This window comes from Mauremys reevesii, linkage group 6, assembly GCF_016161935.1.
Source record: "Mauremys reevesii isolate NIE-2019 linkage group 6, ASM1616193v1, whole genome shotgun sequence".
Taxonomy (NCBI): domain Eukaryota; kingdom Metazoa; phylum Chordata; order Testudines; family Geoemydidae; genus Mauremys; species Mauremys reevesii.
In genome coordinates, this window is record NC_052628.1 from 41,904,300 (window position 1) to 41,924,051 (window position 19,752).

Genomic DNA, 19,752 nt, shown 5'->3' on the forward strand with positions numbered 1-19,752 from the left:
GTGACCAGAGAACGCTACCCTCTGGTATGCAGAACATAAGCAAAAATATCTCTGTTACAATGAACTTTGAAACTCATTTGCACAACACACTGTTGAAGGCAGAATAGGGCCTTTACTTTTCCTGGCAGGTCAGGTAAATAATCTGATAGGATCTAGCTTCTTGATAGTTAATTATGAATTCCTTGCTTGTTAAATGTGAACGACTTTATGCAGATTAGTGATTCTATAACATGTATTGCTATTTTCAAAATCCAAATTAACCCTCAACCTATCTGAAGTCCCAGTTTGTGAATGATTTTGGAAGAGGGAAATTCCAAATGAATCTAACTTCACTTTAGTCTTTATATGCTATTAAAAAAAACAACCCAACCCTACAGTGGCAATAAGAATGTGTAGCTCACTCATAAACCAAAGAAAACATCACAATAGTGGGGATTTAGCACCTACATGTCATAAATTAGGCTTGGTGATTGATACCATAATCAAATTCCATAATCCATAACTGCATCTGACGAAGTGGGTATTCACCCACGAAAGCTTATGCTCCAGTACGTCTGTTAGTCTATAAGATCCCACAGGACCCTTTGTCACGTTTTACAGATCCAGACTAACACGGCTACCCCTCTGATACATAATCCATAGTGAATTTTTTTTCTTTCTTCCATTACTTATTTCGAAAATAAAGTCTCTCTAGACCATCTTTAGTACAAAGAAATTTAAACGTAAGTGATGTTTCCCTTCAAAAAAAAGTACTGACTGCAACAGAAGAGGAAATTATTACTCATAGACACCCCCGCCCCCATATGCTCTGCAGTGCACTCATAAAAGCAAGTTCTATTTGATATATACTATTACAAGCTGACATTGAAATGAAGCATTTAGGTTTTTTTCTGGAATAGAAAGGCCTAAGTGAGATTTGCGGATCAATACTATCTATACTAGTGAGAGTCCCATTCAGCACTTGTTTTTGACAATAGAAATTAATGATCATCTCTTATAGTCAGGCATATATTCTTACCTCCAAGCACAAGGATTTTTGGACCTAATCCAAGCCCAGTGAAGCTAAGGGGACTCTTTCCAGTGCATTCAGTGGGCTTTGGCTCAGGCTAAATATTAATTAATGCTAATAACAGCTGCAAGTGCAAATCCCCATGCCTCAAGATAAAAACACACGTCAGGGTATTTCGAGCATCCTTAGTTTCTTACTGTTGCATTGTCTTGACTCTGAAGTGCACCTGTGCAATGATAAGCATGGAATGATGAACAGACTGTGTACACATATTGCATAAACTCATTAGCATTTGGAAAAATGTCTCAGCCACTACCAGCTGAGCTAGCAGCCTATGCATAAAAAAATAATTCACACAGCTATAATGCATCATTAAACAAAAACATCCTCAAGAACATTAGCAATATATTTACTTGGATCTTGTTTTTGTATAGGTAGCTATTAATCACAGTAGCCAGAAAAATGGGTGTAACAAGCCCCGACATCTTGATTCAATACACTGCATAGCGAAAAGCAAGAGTGACTATATTTTATATTCGAACTTACACCAGAAGCACATTCTGGTAAATAAATTCTAGGAGCTCATCTCTGCCCTGTAGTCATAAAAGCAAATACAAAAAGCACCGTAACTGCATCTCTAGGTTCTTAAGGGCAGCAGAGTTTACACTGCGTACTGCTGTGTTTTGGCAGATCATATTGTGGATTTCAACATCTGTACTTCTTGTAAATTTGGTAAAACTCTAACCAATATGTATGCTTACAAGTCTTGGGTAATGCATTTTATTTACCATGTGCTTTGTTCTGGCTGTCCAAGTTAGGATGAGCTTCCAAGCTTTGTTCATTCAATATTAATTAATGTGGACTAGATTAGTAATTGAGACTAGCATTATGCAAGAAATAAACACTGACAGCTCAAAAAACAAAAGTATCCAACATCAGAGGGGACATCAAATATATATAACTTGCTCCCCATTTCTTATAGACAGTTCCTGACAGCTGCAAACAAAAATGTATATAACCCAAGAACTAATTGTTTTTAATCAACATGCTTTTCACCATTTAAATATATTTACCCTTTTCCTACCAGCATTCAATGTTCTATTGCATTCTCTCACACATGGTATTTTGAAAAAGGTCAATTAAATAGACATTGTCCACATATTTTAGTAATCTGTACTGCATTATTCTTGAATTATTGGTTAAATTAAGATTATCCACATACTTCACAGAAAACATATAGACTGTTTGAGAAATCCTGGCCACACTGAAGCCTATGGGAATTTTGCCATTCATGACAATTAAATTGAGATTTCATCATGTATGTGGATGAGTAGAACCCTTACTTAAATTTATAAATCCAGAGGGCTAAATTCTGCTATCATGCACATGGATTTAACTGAAACAGACTCTGGCCCAAAATCTACCAGGGAGAATCACAGCTTCATATGATGTGTTGCATGCTGGATTTTGCATTTGTTTCGCTAATTTGCTTTGAAGAGGTGTAAAGTCACAGGTGGGCAGACAGCTCTATATTTATTTTGTATCCGACCAGTTCATCTGTTTTAGATATTTCCAGAGTTATTTGGAATATATTACTAATGAAAAATGCTCCAGATCTTCTGTTTTCAGACAGAAGTATGCAAATAACAAAAGCGTAGAGATATACCGATATACTGCTTAGGATCAACCCATAACCATCGCTTCTTACGTTTGACAGGTCTAGCTTTTGCAGTAGGCAAATGGCAAAATCCTCGTCAAATCTAAATTTTGGACACAGCTTACTTGTAAGTCCTGTAAACACATTCCATTTTTGGTGCTATGCATCCAAGGTCAAAACTGAAGCTTAAAAATGTAAATATAAAAATACTGTTCCCTCCCATTTAGCTAAATGGCCTGGGGGACATCTGAACATTTTGGATAACCAAGTGTTCAGCTAAATGGAAGTGCTATTTTGAATACAGGACTACATGGGGGGACACACTGGATTTGGATAACTAGGATTTTTGGATAAAGGGAATATGGATAACTGGAATTGTACAGTCCATCTGGGAAGCCTATCAGGTAGTCCTTCAAAACAGACAGAGATCCTGTATTTGTATAATTGGAACCATTTTGAAAAAGCCTTTGATCTAGAAGGACTATTATAATGCTACCTGCACAACAATGAATGGTTATAAACAAGACTTTGTTTTGTCATTTGTAAATATTGCCTGAAAGATTCTAGTTTGTCACAAAAAGTGTTTTTGGTTTTCTTTGCCATTCTTGCTCTCCTTAACCCTGATTTGTCTACCCTGCAATACATCATGGAATTGCTGATTAGTGAAGCTAACCTTGGCTCGCGGGACACAGCTGCCCTGCAAGGATGCAGCGATGACAAGTAGTAGAGGACATTGCAGATAAAATAACTGGAAAACTGGGATTTGCAGATTTAGTTTCATTTTCATAAATATTTTCTGAATTTAGCTATTAAAAGCTCAACCCTGTATTATTTCTACACTCAAATCTCCAGCGAAATCATTGGTTTTCTGGGCACTCTAGGAATGCACACAGCCTACACCTCTGACCTAGCCTCTCACCCTCTCCCCTTCTATTCTATTTTTCTGCTTTCCACCTCCCCCGGCCCCTTCAGCTCTGATAATATCACCACCTTCAGTGCCCCCTTTGTGTTACTTTTCCACACCATCCCCTGCACACACATGGAACACTCTCCCCTCTCCCAAGCCAACAAGCCAGCTGAATCCCTCTCTCGATTCAAAGGACTCCTTAGCATGCACTCCTTCCAGGATGCTCCCAGTGAGCCAGGAATAATTTTAAAAGCAAAAAAGCACTTTTAATTGACTCATCAAGATGTGCACAGGCTTAAACTAAATGACTGTGTGATCTTGTCATTCACACCTTGTCCGTCCCTGGGTATCTGTAACACCTGTCACTGCACCAAAATCAGAGCATAAACCGTATGGGACATGGAGCATGTCTTACTATTGCTTTGTGATGCCTCTAGTACACTTTTAGGTGCTGCTAAAATAAAACATAAATAAAATAGACTGCAGATTGGACACCAACTGTGATCTTGACAAGCAGAAATCTAAATTGTAATTAATTAAAAAACTATTTTCAACAGCAACTCCTCTCAGACATGTGAAACCCCACTTACTTCAGAGGGTACCGGGGATTAACTGAGATGAGAAGTGAGCCCAGTGGGGAACCACAAGGATGGGCAGCATGCATCACATTGCCTGCCATCTCTTAAGGTCAATACACACCAGGGGTTCACAGGGCTTCATTGGCAACACGACCAATGAATCTGGCCAGGAGAAGAAGGGCCCATAGCGCTGATTTGTAAAGTGCTTTGAAATACAGTTCTAACTAACACTGGCCAGGGTTCATACCAGAATATAGCTCTGCCGGCAAATGTTTAATCACATTCCGATACCATCTTTGTCTTCTTATCTAGCAATTTCTAGCGAGCCCATCACAATAGCCTCCAAGCATTGCAGCTTTCTAACTAGGGTCCAATGCTAGTGTAGACAAAGCTCAAATGGGACAAAAAGACAGAGTAGAGCAGAGGCAAGGAGATCATCTACGGGGAGTTCTATAAATGTGAAACTGGGTAAGGTAAGATCAAAGGCAACAGCAATTATGTCACAGATGAAAAAGGGACAATCCACAGGAAGGCTGAGGCTATAGGACCCTATCTATCCTTTAAGCCGTCCAGGCAGTAATTTTAGGACCAGAAACGCAGGCAACACTTTGGACTCCAAAATTGCACATGCATATTTTTGCTGAACATCTATTCACATTACAAGTGGCATTTGTGCACACAAATCAGATAACTGTGACTGTCTGAACAATGCGGATGGGAAATGTTGAGTCTATGGATTCAAAATGTGTGTGAGCAATGTTGGAGGCTAGTTTGGGGCTGGCTTGAAAATGTTGCCCCTTTGATCTTATTTTCTCTGCCCATTTATTTTTGTAGAAATGCAGATTTCTAAAGCTCAAAGAGAGAAGCACTCATCTCATATACAAGATCATCATCAAACGTAAAAAAATTCAGCTAATATTGTAATTGTTTTCTATCGTAGTGAAGACTGCAGTTCCTGTTCATGAATTTATCTTTCCCCGTCCCAATGCTCGGTTCTAATATACACCTTTTCCCTTTAGAGAATAACTCAATATATACCACAAGATACATACTAAGTGGGAGGGAGTCTATTATCCTCTCCATGCACAGAGTGCTATGTGTATAATTACAATTAGTGTTGATGTGTGGGAGAATGGTGTGGGTAACATTTGCTAAGAGAAAAATAGATACCTTCTCCCCACCCCCCAAAACATTATAACGGTTTGTCTTCCGGATAGTTTGAAAGCAAGAGATTAGCTGTGTTTCACAAACTCTGGCAGCTCCATTCCTGTGTGCAGGTTAAGTATGCCAGCTTTCTCCAGAACAAAGGCAGGGTGAGCAGCATTAGTAAATCTGTGCCTGATGGTGAACAGAGCTAGTCCTCTCTCTGCATTGAAGAATGAAAGTCTCCCAGCATTATAATCCAGCAGAATGCCGACCCTGGCTGGCTGCTCCGTCATGTAAACATCACTCATTACACCATGGTGGAAGAATTTATAAATGAAACTGTGGAGAATGGGAAATAGAAACAAAATGAGAATCCATGATGCCATTAATCAGAAATAAACTACCACCATTTATTTCCCAGCCATTAACAAAATTGCTGCCTCTCGTACACTTTGCACAATGCAGTTCACACACTGAAGGAGATCTCCGAGAAGTATGAAACTTACTACATGTCTAAGCAGACGTTATTTCGTAATACTACCTTCTACACTCTGAACTCTTACACTAGCCCCTCAGCATTTCAAAGAACTCTCTTTCAGGAGAAAGACACCCATTTTGATCTTCTTCATCAATGCCACCTTCGTTCTTTTCTGGCCTTTGGGCCCAGTTATGGCGTCAGAGGGCTTTGAGGATGCTCAGAGTCTCACAAGATCAGGCCCTACTTATCTCAAATGCTGCATTTAGTTGATTGTTGCTAATATGCTCAGATTTAGGATTAAATAAAAAATGTACTCCCCAAAGGTTGGCACTTTACTTGAACCTGTAGTATACTCATGTCCTATAAATAGGGCTACGATTTTGGCTTGGAAATTTTTTAGTAAATTTCATGCCAAAAGTGCAGGGGGAAAATAGATAAGTCACAGAAAGGAGAATGAGCTTACCCCGCTCTCACCCCACAGCAGCAGTTCTGTCCCACAGGGCTGGGCCCAGCTCCCCTTGTTGGGCGTTGCAACCTGGCACATGAGGTCGTACCACCACTTGGGTTTGGCCCATCCACGGCTTTGCAGATAGAGGCAGAGGGGCATCTGGGCCAAGCCTGAGTGATGCTGAACCCTGTGAGCCAAGCCACACCACCACTCGGGCCTAATCAAATGTCTTTATATAGCCATTTCCAAGATTGCACTGACTCCATTCATGTTCAGGATTTCCGTAACCACAGTGACCTCCATGACAAATCATAGCCCTACCTACACAGCCCTAAGTGACCTGGGACTGTCCCTTTCCCCATGCCACAGCTGCAGCTGACAGGGGCACTCAAGCTGGATCCCCCGCATTATGAAAGAGCAGAAGGACTGGCAGGTGTGCTTTGTGTGATCTCCAGGACTCTGGAACTTGCTCCGTGCTCCAGAAGTGACCTTCTGCACATGCTCCAAAAGCCCTTTTTGATAGGGTTTTGCAAGCGGGTTGAGGGTATGTCCCCAGAACCCTGTACGTGATCCACTGGCTGGTTGAACTGAATTCAGTTCATTTGTGCCTGATAAATGTTTGTTTTTTAATGCTGCCAGATGTGCTAAGCTGCTGTCAGACTAAGGGTCAAGTACTTTTATAGGTATATTTTTATAGATATATTTTTATCTTTTATAGGTATATTTTAAATTATGACTTAAATCTGAAGAAATAAAAATAAACAAAGATGTCTTCCACCATGTGTAAAAATGTAACTTTGCAAGTACCTAGACTCACTCAGCTTTACCTTGTTTGTGTAGAACAATAACATATGCACCAAGAAGTATCATCCTGCCCCAGGATGCTGCCTTCTGGTGTAGAGTTATAGCAGATTCCAATCCGATAGCCTTTGCAGCCAGTGACAGTGGTTTCCCAGTAATGCAGACCACGAGCTGGCAGCAGCTCACCCAGGACAGATGGAATTCTACGAAAGAAGAGAATACAGCAAAGCCAGTATTTCAGCATAGCGACTACATAATGTTCTTTCCATCGCTTATAGTCACATCATGTGGCTGCATCTTATATTGCATAGATAGTAACTTCATCCTCCTAACTGAAGCTTTCCAATATAAAAAGCTTAGTTACTTTTAGCAAAAAACCTCTCTGATTCAACCTGCACATTATGGTAAACGTGCCGTGAGAATTTAAAACTATTAAACATTATAGAAAGCCATATAATGTCCAGTAAAAGACACACAAGGACGTAGAATAACATTTTCAAAAGTGCCTGGCTGATTTAGAAGTCTCATGCTCAAAAGAGATTTAGGCATTATGGGCTGGTCTACACTAAAAAAGTCTTGCCACTTTATTATATGAGTACAGTTAGATTGAAAAAAAACCCTAGTATGTATATGTTTATGTTGGTATAAAAGTGCTTGTACCAATGTAGATTACTGAAGGTTCAGGAAGCCAAACAAGCTATATCTGTATGAACTTCTTCTATGCAGGTATAACTGCATCCACACTAGGGTTTATACCAGTATAACAAACAGATCACATCTCTAACTGACATAGTTAGGCTGGTTTAACTTTTCTAATGCAGACCAGCCCTCAGAAGTCCCTTTTGAAAATGAGATTTAGGCTCTTAAGTGACTTAGGGGAAGTTTACACTTAAAACACTGAATCGGTGCAGCGGTGTCGCTGTAGCACTTTAACGGAAATGCTGTAAGTCGACAGGAGAGAGCTATAAAGAGAGAATAGTGAATACTCCTTAGGAAAGGAAAGTAAGATGACCAGCCATTTTTAACCACGGTCAATATGGCAATAAAATCACAAATCAGTTCTTCTTGGGGCAATTTTCAAGAGCCAGAGAACTGAGCATGAGCCAAGACAAGGGCAGAGCCAGTCACTCCAGTACGTAGCTTATTCTCTGAATTCTTATCTCACAAAAACATGGTGACTGGGCAATATAACAAAATTCAGTGCTGATAAGTGCAAAGCAATGCACATTGGAAAGCATAATCCCAATTATCATATAAAATGATGGGATCTAAATTAGCTGTTACCACTCCAGAAAAAGATCTGGGAGTCATTGTGGATAGTTCTCTGAAAACATCCACTCAATGTGCAGCAGCAGTCAAAAAACTAAAAGTTAGAAACAATTAGGAAAGGGATAGACTATAAGACAGAAAATATCAGAATGCCATGGTACAGCCACATCTGGAATACTGCTGGCAGGTCTGCACTTCCCATCTCAAAATAGATATATTAGAATTGGAAAAAAGTACAGAGAAGGGCAACAAAAATTATTAGGAATATGGAACAGCTTCCATACAAGAAGAAATTGAAAAGACTGGGACAGGTCAGTTTAGAAAAGAAACAATTAAAGAGGGATACAATAGAGGTCTATAAAATCATGAACAGTGTAGAAAAAATGAATATGAAGGTGTTATTTACCCCTTCACATAAGACAAGAACCAGGGGCCGTCCAATGAAATTAATAGGCTGCAAGTTTAAAGCTAACATAAGGGAATACTTCTTCACACAACACACTTTTGAAGGCCAAAAGTATAACTAGGTTCAAAAAAGAACTAGATAAGTTCATGGAGGATAGGTCCATCAATGGCTATTAGCCAAGATGGTCAGGGATGCAACCCCATGCACTGGGTGTACCCCTAAGCTTCTGACTGCCAGAAGCTGGGACTGGATCACTCACTAATTGCCCTGTTCTGTTCATTCCCTCTGAAGCATCTGGCACTGGCCACTGTCAGAAGGCAGGGCACTGGTCTGAGCCAGTATGGCCATTTTTATGTTTTTATCAGTTTAATTTTCAGTGGACGTTTCTCAGTGCAGCTTTAAGCTCTTTACAACAATAAAAAAGGTATCAGACTAACAGACATTATTATGTTGTATTTTCTCTTCCATCTGGCCTCAGTTTTATTAAGGTAATTGGATAAGCCAGTTTGATGGTGTCTTCATTTGAGGATGCAATGTTTTGTTACCCTTCTCTTCCTCTCTTAATATTAAAAGTTAGAATATAATATTTTTAAAGTGTCTATTTTGATAGTATTTTGTATCCCACTCTCCCAACCTTCCAATATTGGAGGGGAGTGTTCTAATATTTTGAGCTGTAATGGACAAGCACTACACACATCTAATTTACTGATGTGAGCCAGCTACGTTGCACAGCTCCAGGACCACAGACTGTCACGCATAAATTAGAACAGCTTTCAGGATGCCTTAGCTTACACCAGAGACCACACTGGGATATGAGAGCATAAATGTGGTTGTTTATGCCAGTTGAACCACATAATCTGGCCCATTTCATCATCTGTATTGACAGTGCCTAGCATATTGTTTTTGCTACCAGAATGCAAATAATTTAATTAATAATACAATAACAAATTACAACATCAGTGCTATTTTTTCTGAAACATTCCCTTGATACCTCTGTTTTAAAAAAACCAAGGTGTTTTCTAAAGTTCCATAATAATTTATTATAGGGTTGTTTTTTTTTAAATCAACTGTCATAAGCAAATATGGTATGAGATAGGTCAGTGTTTCTCAAACTAGGGTCGCTGCTTGTGTAGGGAAAGCCCTTGGTGGGCCGGGCCGGTTTGTTTACCTGCCCCGTCTGCAGGTCCGGCCGATCGCGGCTCCCACTGGCTGCAGTTTTCTGCTCCGGGCCAATGGGAGCTGCTGGAAGCGGCGGCCAGTAAGTCCCTCGGCCCGTGCCGCTTCCAGCAGCTCCCATTGGCCCGGAGCAGAAAACTGCGGCCAGTGGGAGCCGCGATCGGCCGGACCTGCAGACGGGGCAGGTAAACAAACCGGCCCGGCCTACCAAGGGCTTTCCCTACACAAGCGGCGACCCCAGTTTGAGAAACACTGAGATAGGTGCCGTTTTATAAATCCAAATAATGAAATAAATTGGTGAGACCACAAAACAAGTATCATTTTAGGTTTGTGGCTGTGATTGTTTTCACTTCACAGCAGTGCTAAAATTGAAGCCCTATCTCATTCAGTTTCTAGAAAAGCAGGACTTGTCTACACTTACCGGGGGATCAACGCATGGCGATTGATGCATCAGCGGTCAATTTAGTCGGTCTAGTGAAGGCCAATAGAGCCGCTAAATTGACCGCAGATCACTCTCCTGTCGACTCCTGTACTCCACGAGAAGCACAAGGGGAGTCAACGGGAGAGCATCTCCCGTCGACATAGCGTAGTGTGGACCCCAGGGTAAGTAGATCTAAGTATGCCGACTTCAGCTACGTTATTCACATAGCTGAAGTTTTGTAACTTAGATTGATCTCTCCCTTAGTGTAGACAAGGCCTCACTCTCTTATGCAGGATGAGGCAGATTCTTGCTTTCATTGAAGAGGTGTTCTTTTCCCTCCTAAAGCAGTTCAATTTTTTTTCTCCTCCACCCTATATAATCATCTACAGCTGTGTAAAGTGGGTGTAAAATGTTGCCATTTGATTAAGCATTTTGCATCCACCTGGTGCAGGGGTAGATTACACAAGGTACAAGGCAATGAAGCTTGACCAAACATAGGTTTTGCACCGATTTAAATAAATCAGTAGAAAAATAACTTAGTTAAACTGGTGCAGCCTCCCAGTGTAAACTCAGTTATACCATAACAGGGTGTTGCACCAATTTCACTAAATGTTTTTTCTACCATTTGAGTTACATTGGTGCAATAACTGGGTGTAGATAAGCCTGAAGAGTCAGGCCCCATATCGAGACATCAGAACTTCAATGCTCAGGATTCTGATACTTACCCAGTGAATTTAGTTCTCTCAGGAAGGCATATCACAGTTCCATCGGACGACACTTGCAAAGCAGGATGAGCTGTGTCACTCATCACATGAAATCTAGTTCCTGTTATTATTCATGACAAAAAAACACACACCAATTCAGGGATGACTACAGTACTAATTTGAAATGAATCATAAAATACCAAACAATACAACAACATTTACTGTTTTCTAAACAAAACACAGCAGCAAGGATGAGTTTCTCTTAGAGAAGAGCAGAGCCCGAACAGTGCACTCTTAAGTGCAACTACTCTTCTCTTGAAATTCAGATCTGGATCTGAACGTGGCAGCTTGGATCCATCTTATTTTCACAAAAGGAGGAGGCGGTGTATGCAAGTGGTAAGCCTTAAATCAGGGCGACACCTGTATCAGCAGTGTTTTCCCTGCTTCACCCTCCCACACATAAAATAATTATACAGCAAGAGCAGCAGTGGCTACCAGCATTGACAGCCAATTTTATTTATGTAGCATTTTCTAGCATAACTATGAAAGTTTCACAAAAGGGAACCCAGTAGCTTTGAACTTTAATAACTTTCTTCACTAATCTATCGTGATCCAGTTCCCCACTAGACTAGCACAATCATAAATACAGCCTCACTACATAGACCTCCAGGTGAATCTGCCATAGGCAATCTCACACTCAACAATAAAAATAAGACAACTACAGATATCCTGGAAAATTGTAGGACTTCTTTACGTAGGGTTTGCTGCTGTCATTGTTCTCCGCATTTCTTTACTAATTTTATTGTCACAGTCTGTTCTGCGTCCATCAAAATCTTTTTTATTAGTAATGGGTAATGTTATGCCAAAGAAGGCAAAGACTCCCAAGTGCTTACGGTAGTTCAAAAACTCTTTGGGCAACACAGAGATCCCTGGTATTAAAAAAAGTTTTGAAGTCAATCAATTATTTTTCAAAACACAGTTCTTGAAGTTTGAGCCTGCCGTAATGTATCTTCTCCTAAAATACTGGACTAAGTTGTTTTTGTTTTGTTTTAAATCCACTTACAAACTTTTAGTTGTGTTTCAGATCATTCTGTATAATTTTGAATAGAACCTTTGATTAGGAAATGTCTTGCCAAGGTAAAAAAAAAAAAATCCCCAGACATATCCAGGTAAGGCCCACAAGGGGCTGAAATGCAAAGATGAGTTTCTGTCAACTGTTGAATTTACTAGGGTTGCATAGGTCTAATGAGGGCAGAACTTGGTATTGTTTTAGGAGTTTTACATTCACAAGGAGATGTACAAAATTCCAGTACCTGAAGAACACTGGACAGTTTCCAATAGTCCTGATTCCACTTACACCAGCTTTACACTGGCATAACTCTATTAAATTCAGCTGAGTTATTCCCAATTTACACTAAAGAGCAGTCAAATCAGAAGCAGGCCCAGTATGTCACAATGAACTGGTTACTTTTGGAGACTAAATTTCAACATTAAATTCTGGGGCAATTATGCCTCCTTTAGTGTCCTGCCACTCTACTCCATTGTTTTGATGTCAGAAAATGCAGATCTACCTTTCGTTGAGATGAGGGCGGCTTCACTCTGTTCACTTGTCCCAGATGAGTTGGCAGCTCTCACATAGAAGAAATAATTCACATTGGGCTGCAGATTAACTTGCAGTTCAGGCTTTTTTATTCCAGCAAAAGATCTAGAAAAAAATCAACAATTTTTACAATTGAAAATGCATACTAAAACTTTCATGAACAAATTAAAATGATCTCTTATACAAACAGCTAAGCCATTTTAGCTACGTGATACTGTACTTGGATATTACAGTGATGGACACTGTAGGAAAACCTGAGGTTGTATGGAAGCGTAGACAGACAGATCTTTTCTTCAGATTACAGATGGATTTTGCTGTTTTACCTATGACATTTTCCCTTGCTTTACTGGCTTTAAAATGACTTGAGTCTCTACTGCCTTGCACTTTATATAATTATTTATACCTATGTAAACCAGGTATAAAATTCAACTAATCTGATTTAGTAGCATTTTACACACACTTTGTGCTCAGATTGCACAGATGGAAGTGAGTAAACAAAGTGCAAGGCAGTGGAGAATCAGGACCCCTAATTTTCATTGATCTTCCCAGTAAAACATACATGTTGCCAGATGAACGAGTTTAACAAATAGAACCTGCAATAAATACAGCTGCATATGAGAACACATGGCTGGTATGACCAGGCTACTTAAATACAGATTTCAACTGTGTGTGGAAGATACCACTTTCTGAATATACATGGGAACCACACATATCTTATTGTGGGCTCTTATCTCACACATCATTCAACAAAAAAGACCTGACGTCCCCTCCCTAACTTTGCAGTGCACTTTAACTGGCTAGCTTTGCAAGATACAGCAGTAGAAGAACTGTTTTGGCACAGTGTCCTACTTTGATTAATCCTGCCCTTTATGATTCCTCAAAAGCTCCTGCCTTCACATCCTTGACAGTCGGTGCCATTACACACTTCAGGAAAACTGAGAGAATCAGCACTCACTCGATCTACTTCACCTTGAAGACAGCTGGGTTGTCTAGAAAAATATGAACTTTACTTTTTATTCTGATGGAAACATACGGGCTGAATTTAACGTTTTCTCACTTTCTGGGTCCATATTTTCAGAGTCCCATAGAATGCACATACACCATTGCATGCACAAAACCTGTATCTGAGTGCCCAGGTAGCAGTTATCTGCACAGATTAGGTAACTTTGTCCACAAATACCAGCCTATACATACCATACAGTTACCCAGTTTTCAAGTGTAAGTATAGGTTATTGTCTACATTGTGCATGCACATGTGCATATTTGGGGGCAAATTCTGCCCCCTTCTGCATGTCTGTTCTTTCACAATGGAACCACACGGTTCTGTTGTACAAGGAGGAGCTGGGTGTGGAGAACCCTACCTCTGAACAAGACCCATGTGCCAGCTTATGGAAGGTGGGAGGAGAGAGAGTTGGGGATCAACCACAGCACGGACCCTCCTTCTCTCTACTTGCTGTGTCACGTCTAGATAAAAAAAGGCTCTGCAACTTTTCTGAAACATGGGGAAGAGGATTCCTCCCATCCTGGCTCCCACTGTGCATCTCCCCAGCTCCCAGTCTGACTATTTAGACCAACTGCTAGGTGTCTGAATATTGGACAGATTAACATGGTTCCTCCAGGGGAAATGATGAAAACTCCCTCACTTGGGACACTGAAAATGAGACCAGAATGGTCTCACTACTACAATTACTGCTCCTGCGCTGACAGGGGGATGGAACTAGATTAGCCAATGAGTCTTTACCATCTCTAATTTCTATGATCCCACAGTATGTCAGACAGGCAAATGCAGTTTGCTACGTAGGTCCATTATTATTAATTTATCTAAACTGTTTTTCTGCAGATGTCCCACTAGAGAGCAGCACAAACTGAAGAATGATCAGTGCTCTTCCACTAGGATTTTCACATGCACATCTGAGCCTTGTTTATCAGTATGAGCAAAATCTCACAGTCATTACACTTTTTTCATGAAGGCAAAACTCCCTTTAACTTCAAAGGGAGTTTTGTGTCCATAAAGATTACAGGATTGCACTCTATGTGCAATTTATTTCACTTCTCCATTGTATGCGTTTTACAGTGCCTTTTGTCATGAAAAAATTGAGAAGAAAAATCATTATGTCCTTCAAAGATGTTTCCAATCTGAGTGAACTTCAAAGGAGGGGGGGCACTAAGCTCATCAGGACTAAGACAAACCTTGTTATAGAAATAAGCATGCAAATCCCAAAAGAGATGCAGTAAGTGCAGAATCAGGTAACCCAAAGTTGATGAAGATTGACAGATTGTATCACTATCAAGTAAGTGATAAAGACCCTGATTCAACAAGGTACTTAAGCATGTGCCTGTCTTTAAGCAGGTGAATAATCATATTGGTGGATTATCCCAGAAAGGCTTTGTGGGAGAAGTGTGACTAGAGGAGGGATGACTAAAGAGAAGGTGGTCTCATAGAGGAGAAAGACTGGTCTGAGTATAGGAGCAACATGGAAAAAGGCATGATGAGAGTACAAGAAGAATACAAAAGAAGCACTTTGGAGGCAGGCTAAAGTAGAATAAAAGGAGCAAGGAAGGAGAGACAGCCAAGACTCAGGCAGGAATGGAGTTTTGCAAAGCTTTGAAATAAGTTATCCACACTTATTTAAACTAAGAAGATAGCCTGGGACACTCTAGAATGTCCTGATACTCCAACAGTTTTTGCAGGTGAAATCATTTTTCGTAGTTCTCCATTGAAAGCTCTGACACAGAAGCAGAACACACTGAAAAGGAGTCATTTTGCTCAAATAGTTAAAAGCGTGCGAAAAATCGAGCTACAAGGAGACGTATAGAAAACTGCTTGTCCTAATGAATGGACAAAAATCTCTCAAGCACAGTGATTTCCTCTGCACAATGCCTTCCTGTTTTCCCCATAAGATGCCACAAAAGTCACTGCTCTACCATGAAAACAGGAGCTGTCCTTTCCCTCCCCGCCCCCCATTGCAGAATAATTATATCATAACATTTGAGATGGCTTCTTAGACTAACCAAAGGCTATACAACATGTCCATCTGAGTAGAGAGGGCAGCAAGCTGCAACATTCACATCCTGAGTCAGAGCCAAACTTTCTCATAGCGCAGGGGCGTTCAGATCTGCAGTTTGTGTTCAGAGTAGGATCAGCCATCAAGTTCAGACTGGGATGTCCTCCAAGTCTGAGGATATTTGAATTCCGGCTTTGGGCCCATCTCAATATGAGAGCGCAATATTTCACCTACAGCTCAGATTTAATAGCAGCACAAAGTTGTCTGGACGCAGAACGGACCTATCAGTAAAACAGTGATCAGGTTTGCCAGTAAGGTACTGTGCCTAGTAACCTATTTTAGCTAGCTTTTAGCTTCCTAAGAATACGAGCCCATCAATTTTATCTGAGATTAAGTCTTAAAAACTATCCCTGCTGGTGCCAACTAATGAAAGAGGATAAGCCAACAAGATTGAACATTCATTTGGAACACTCAGTTAATTTCAGCCAGCTCCAGACTCACAACAAGCTGAGTCCCAAACAAGAAATGTCTTTGAATGCCTTGCCTTTTGGTCTGGCTGCTGGGGAAAGGGATGAGGTGGAAAACTGAGCCAATGAGGCCCCCCCTACCTCCCTGAGCCATAGGCAATCACTTTTGTTGGTTATGCTTTAGGTCAGCCCTCTAGTCAGTAATTTAACCTTCAGAGGGAAAAAGGCGTGATTACTGCCTGGTTTATGTGAGTATAAGGCAAGTATGTGGGAAGGGAATCGGCATTGTTAACATCCTGATGGTGCTATGGGAAAAGCCTGCTCCGTTTCCAAGTCCCTGTGATAAACTGTGATGCTAGATCTCCCTTAATCTAGCATAAACCATTGAACCCTGTAATTTCTGTCATAGAAGGAAGGGAAATCAATCTAACAAAATATGCTGTGTGTTTGGTTATATACTTGCTGTTTAAAATATGCATCACATTTTACAGACAATTGGAAATGTAGAAAGATAATTGTATTGTCAGAGCATGACATAACCTCTTGGAAAAGGGCCAGGTTTTCTTTAGGTTTCATACTATTGCTACAAAACCTTTGACAAAAAATACAGGGCATTAAAAAGCAACAAAGAGTCCTGTGGCACCTTGTAGACTAACAGAAGTATTGGAGCATGAGCTTTCGTGGGTGAATACCCACTTCATCAGACACGTCTGATGAAGTGGAAATTCACCCACGAAAGCTCATGCTCCAATACTTCTGTTAGTCTACAAGATGCCACAGGACTCTCTGGTGCTTTTTACAAATCCAGACTAACACGGCCACCCCTTTGATACAGGGCATTAAAAGTAAAGGAACACAAGACACTTGATTTTTTAAATTTTCTCTCTTGCTCCTGTTTAGAATGAGAAATCTAAGTCTCAAAGACAGTCTCCAAATTTCAGGTACACCTCTACCCTGATATAACGTGACCTGATATAACACAAATTCGGATATAACACGGTAAAGCAGCGCTCTGGGGGGGGCGGGACTGTGCACTCTGGCAGATCAAAGAAAGTTTGATATAATGCAGTTTCACCCATAATGCAGTAAGATTCTTTAGCTCCCGAGGACAGCATTATATCGGGGTAGAGGTGTATTATATTTAACAGGAACATTTTTTCACTTATAGCAGGAAGCAGTTACATTTTTCTTCACATTTAAATTGGTGAACAAGATTGTATCACCTGATTGATGTGGCTCAATGCTCAGAAATTGCCTAAAACACTGGAGATTTTCCTGAGTCATGAGAAATCTGATTTATAGAAGTTGTTTTTTTGTTTTCATCCACACAACAAATATATCCCATTTATTCCCATCTATTGCAATAAAAATTCTAAAGGAGTACTTTCAAATACAGTGTAAGCCAATGGGTGACTTACATATGTTAAAGTGTTCAGAATCCCCTCTGTATTTTAAATAGCTATTTTCCCTTCCAAACAATCCACCAGTGGAACCCAATATCTAGAGCTGTGCTGACATCATTGATATCTGTGGTGAGAGCTGAATGCACACAACGTTTTGCAAGTATAGCACCTCACAGGATTGGGCCCACTAAGAGGGCTGGATGGTCTTGTGGCAATTGGAGTTCCATTTCCAGCTGTGCCACGTGCTTCAGGCCTGCTTATCTGCCCATCTACACCTTTCTTAAAGGAGTTTGAATTGCGCTAATATAACTGAACACAGTACCAGGCTCTTCTTCAGTGATGCGTGCAAATCATTTAGGCCCAATTTTTTTTTACAAGCATTGCTTAATCTTGAATGACTGTTTTGGGATGCTCATCTTGAGCCACCTAGGGATGATTGTCAGAGGTTCTGAGCACCTACAGCTGCCATTCACTTCAGTGGCAGAGGCAGATGCAACTGCTCAGCATGCACAAGTTTTCACATCTCCACAGCACTGTTCAACACTGGACAACATTGTTATATCATTCCCAGACCCATCTTCTCTATGGAGACTGTACTTCTGAGAGTGGCCTCAAGCAAAGTAGTCCATTCTCTACCAGGCTAGTGTTCCTGCCAGTAGATAGGTATAGTATTGCATAGACATCTGAAGGTTCCACTTGGCATCAGGGTGCTAGCTGAAATCCAGCACAGATCAATGGTGCTGAGGGAAAGTCTTGCCAGTAAGTGACCTATGGGAAAGGAGTTGGTGGTCTCAATCCACTTCCGACTGGACAGGTGTCCATGTCACCAAATCGTCACCATAACTGGCCCTCGTCACTGTTCATGACAGTCTCAATAAGACTGAATGGGCATTGGAGACTCAGTATTATTCTTTTGCTGCAAGAGGTGGTCCCCTCCAGTTTAGGATTCAAACATATTGGCAAGGCAATGGGCAGGGATGCTTGTCCTGCTATTCTACACATAGATGGAAGATTTCTGTCTCTAGGGGTATCTATCTCACACTGATCACAAGGATTAAATTCACTCAGGAAAACACAAACACAATTATTTCCACTTCTTATGAATTCACAACATACTAATTTCTGTCTCTCAGGTTTCTCACGGTTTCTATCTGAACAGCCCACACAGCTAATCCCAGGACTATATTTCTCTAAATTTTCCATCTTCCACCCATAGCTCCATTGACTTCTCCACTCAGAAAAAGCAGAACTGTGAGAAAACAGCAGTGGTATAGAAATCAAAAGAAATATTTCAAGCCCACTTAGCCTGGAAAAGGATTAAAGAAAAGCAAGGATGTCTGAGGAGGAGTTCCATGAGTTTACACACAGCCAGTAGGAAATCTTCAGCCACCACAATAGCAAGGTTAGGGAGTGATTGTTGTCAGAGAACTAAAAAGGTTCTGCACTAGATCATCCCGCATGCGGGTGAAAAGTTGAAGGGGGTGGGAATATTTGGGGAGAAAAATCTCTGTGCCGATTTCTTTGCAGAGATTCCCCCACACTCTCCCATTGGGGAGTGAGGATTGTCTCCACAGGAAAGGGTGTGGTCCTGTCCACATACCTGGTAGATCTCCTGGAACCTGCAGAAGGCCACAAGCATTTGCGTGTAGGCCCTGTATACTTGCACCTGATCCAGCCCCCTATGGTGTATTGGAGACACCCCCCCCCTTGTCTGTGGTGGATCCCCAGAAGGATATATGCAGAGAAGTTAATGTAGCCTAGGACTGTATTACCTTTTCCTGGTAAGTTCCATATACCAGCAGGAGTGTGCAATTCACATCCTGTACCCCCAACTTGCTCACTACTTCCCCATGTCTCCTCCCTCATTCTCTGCTCCCTCCACCATGCCCAGGACACCCTAGCAGTTGTATTAACTTTCCATTGGCTTTCCATTGGTGCTGCAGAACCCCCTTTCAAGGGAAATCCAAGAGGCAGGCCTCTTGGATTTCCCTTGAAAGGGGGTTCTGCAGCTTCTGGGCTTCATGGAGCTGGAGCAAAACAGGATGGGACTAGAGATACAGGTTCACTGTGTAAATGGCCTGCGCCTGGCTTATCCCCAAGATCTGTGGTGTCTGTCAAATGTATTCCCTATTTGCTTTTATTTTTTGTCCTTTCTGAAATTTCACTCTGGTCACAGAAAGGCCAAAATATCAATTTGATTCAGTAATATATAGACTCATGAACATTTCAGATTTTGCACAGGCATACTTGACAATGAGGGTCAGTCAATTCTGTCAT

General features: G+C 40.9%; 1 protein-coding gene across 1 annotated transcript in view; it reads right to left on the bottom strand.

Moving 5' to 3' along the window:
- Positions 1-604: 604 nt before the first annotated feature.
- The window catches only part of LOC120408233 (cardiomyopathy-associated protein 5-like), a 46,369-nt gene continuing 27,221 nt past the window's right edge, over positions 605-19,752 (bottom strand). The window contains exons 9-12 of the mRNA XM_039544937.1: positions 12,572-12,705; positions 11,022-11,121; positions 7,051-7,227; positions 605-5,636 (exon numbers count right to left, since the gene is read on the bottom strand). Coding sequence (XP_039400871.1) covers positions 5,384-5,636; positions 7,051-7,227; positions 11,022-11,121; positions 12,572-12,705 — 664 coding nt within the window. The 3' untranslated portion in view covers positions 605-5,383. The remainder of the gene's footprint in view (positions 5,637-7,050; positions 7,228-11,021; positions 11,122-12,571; positions 12,706-19,752) is intronic.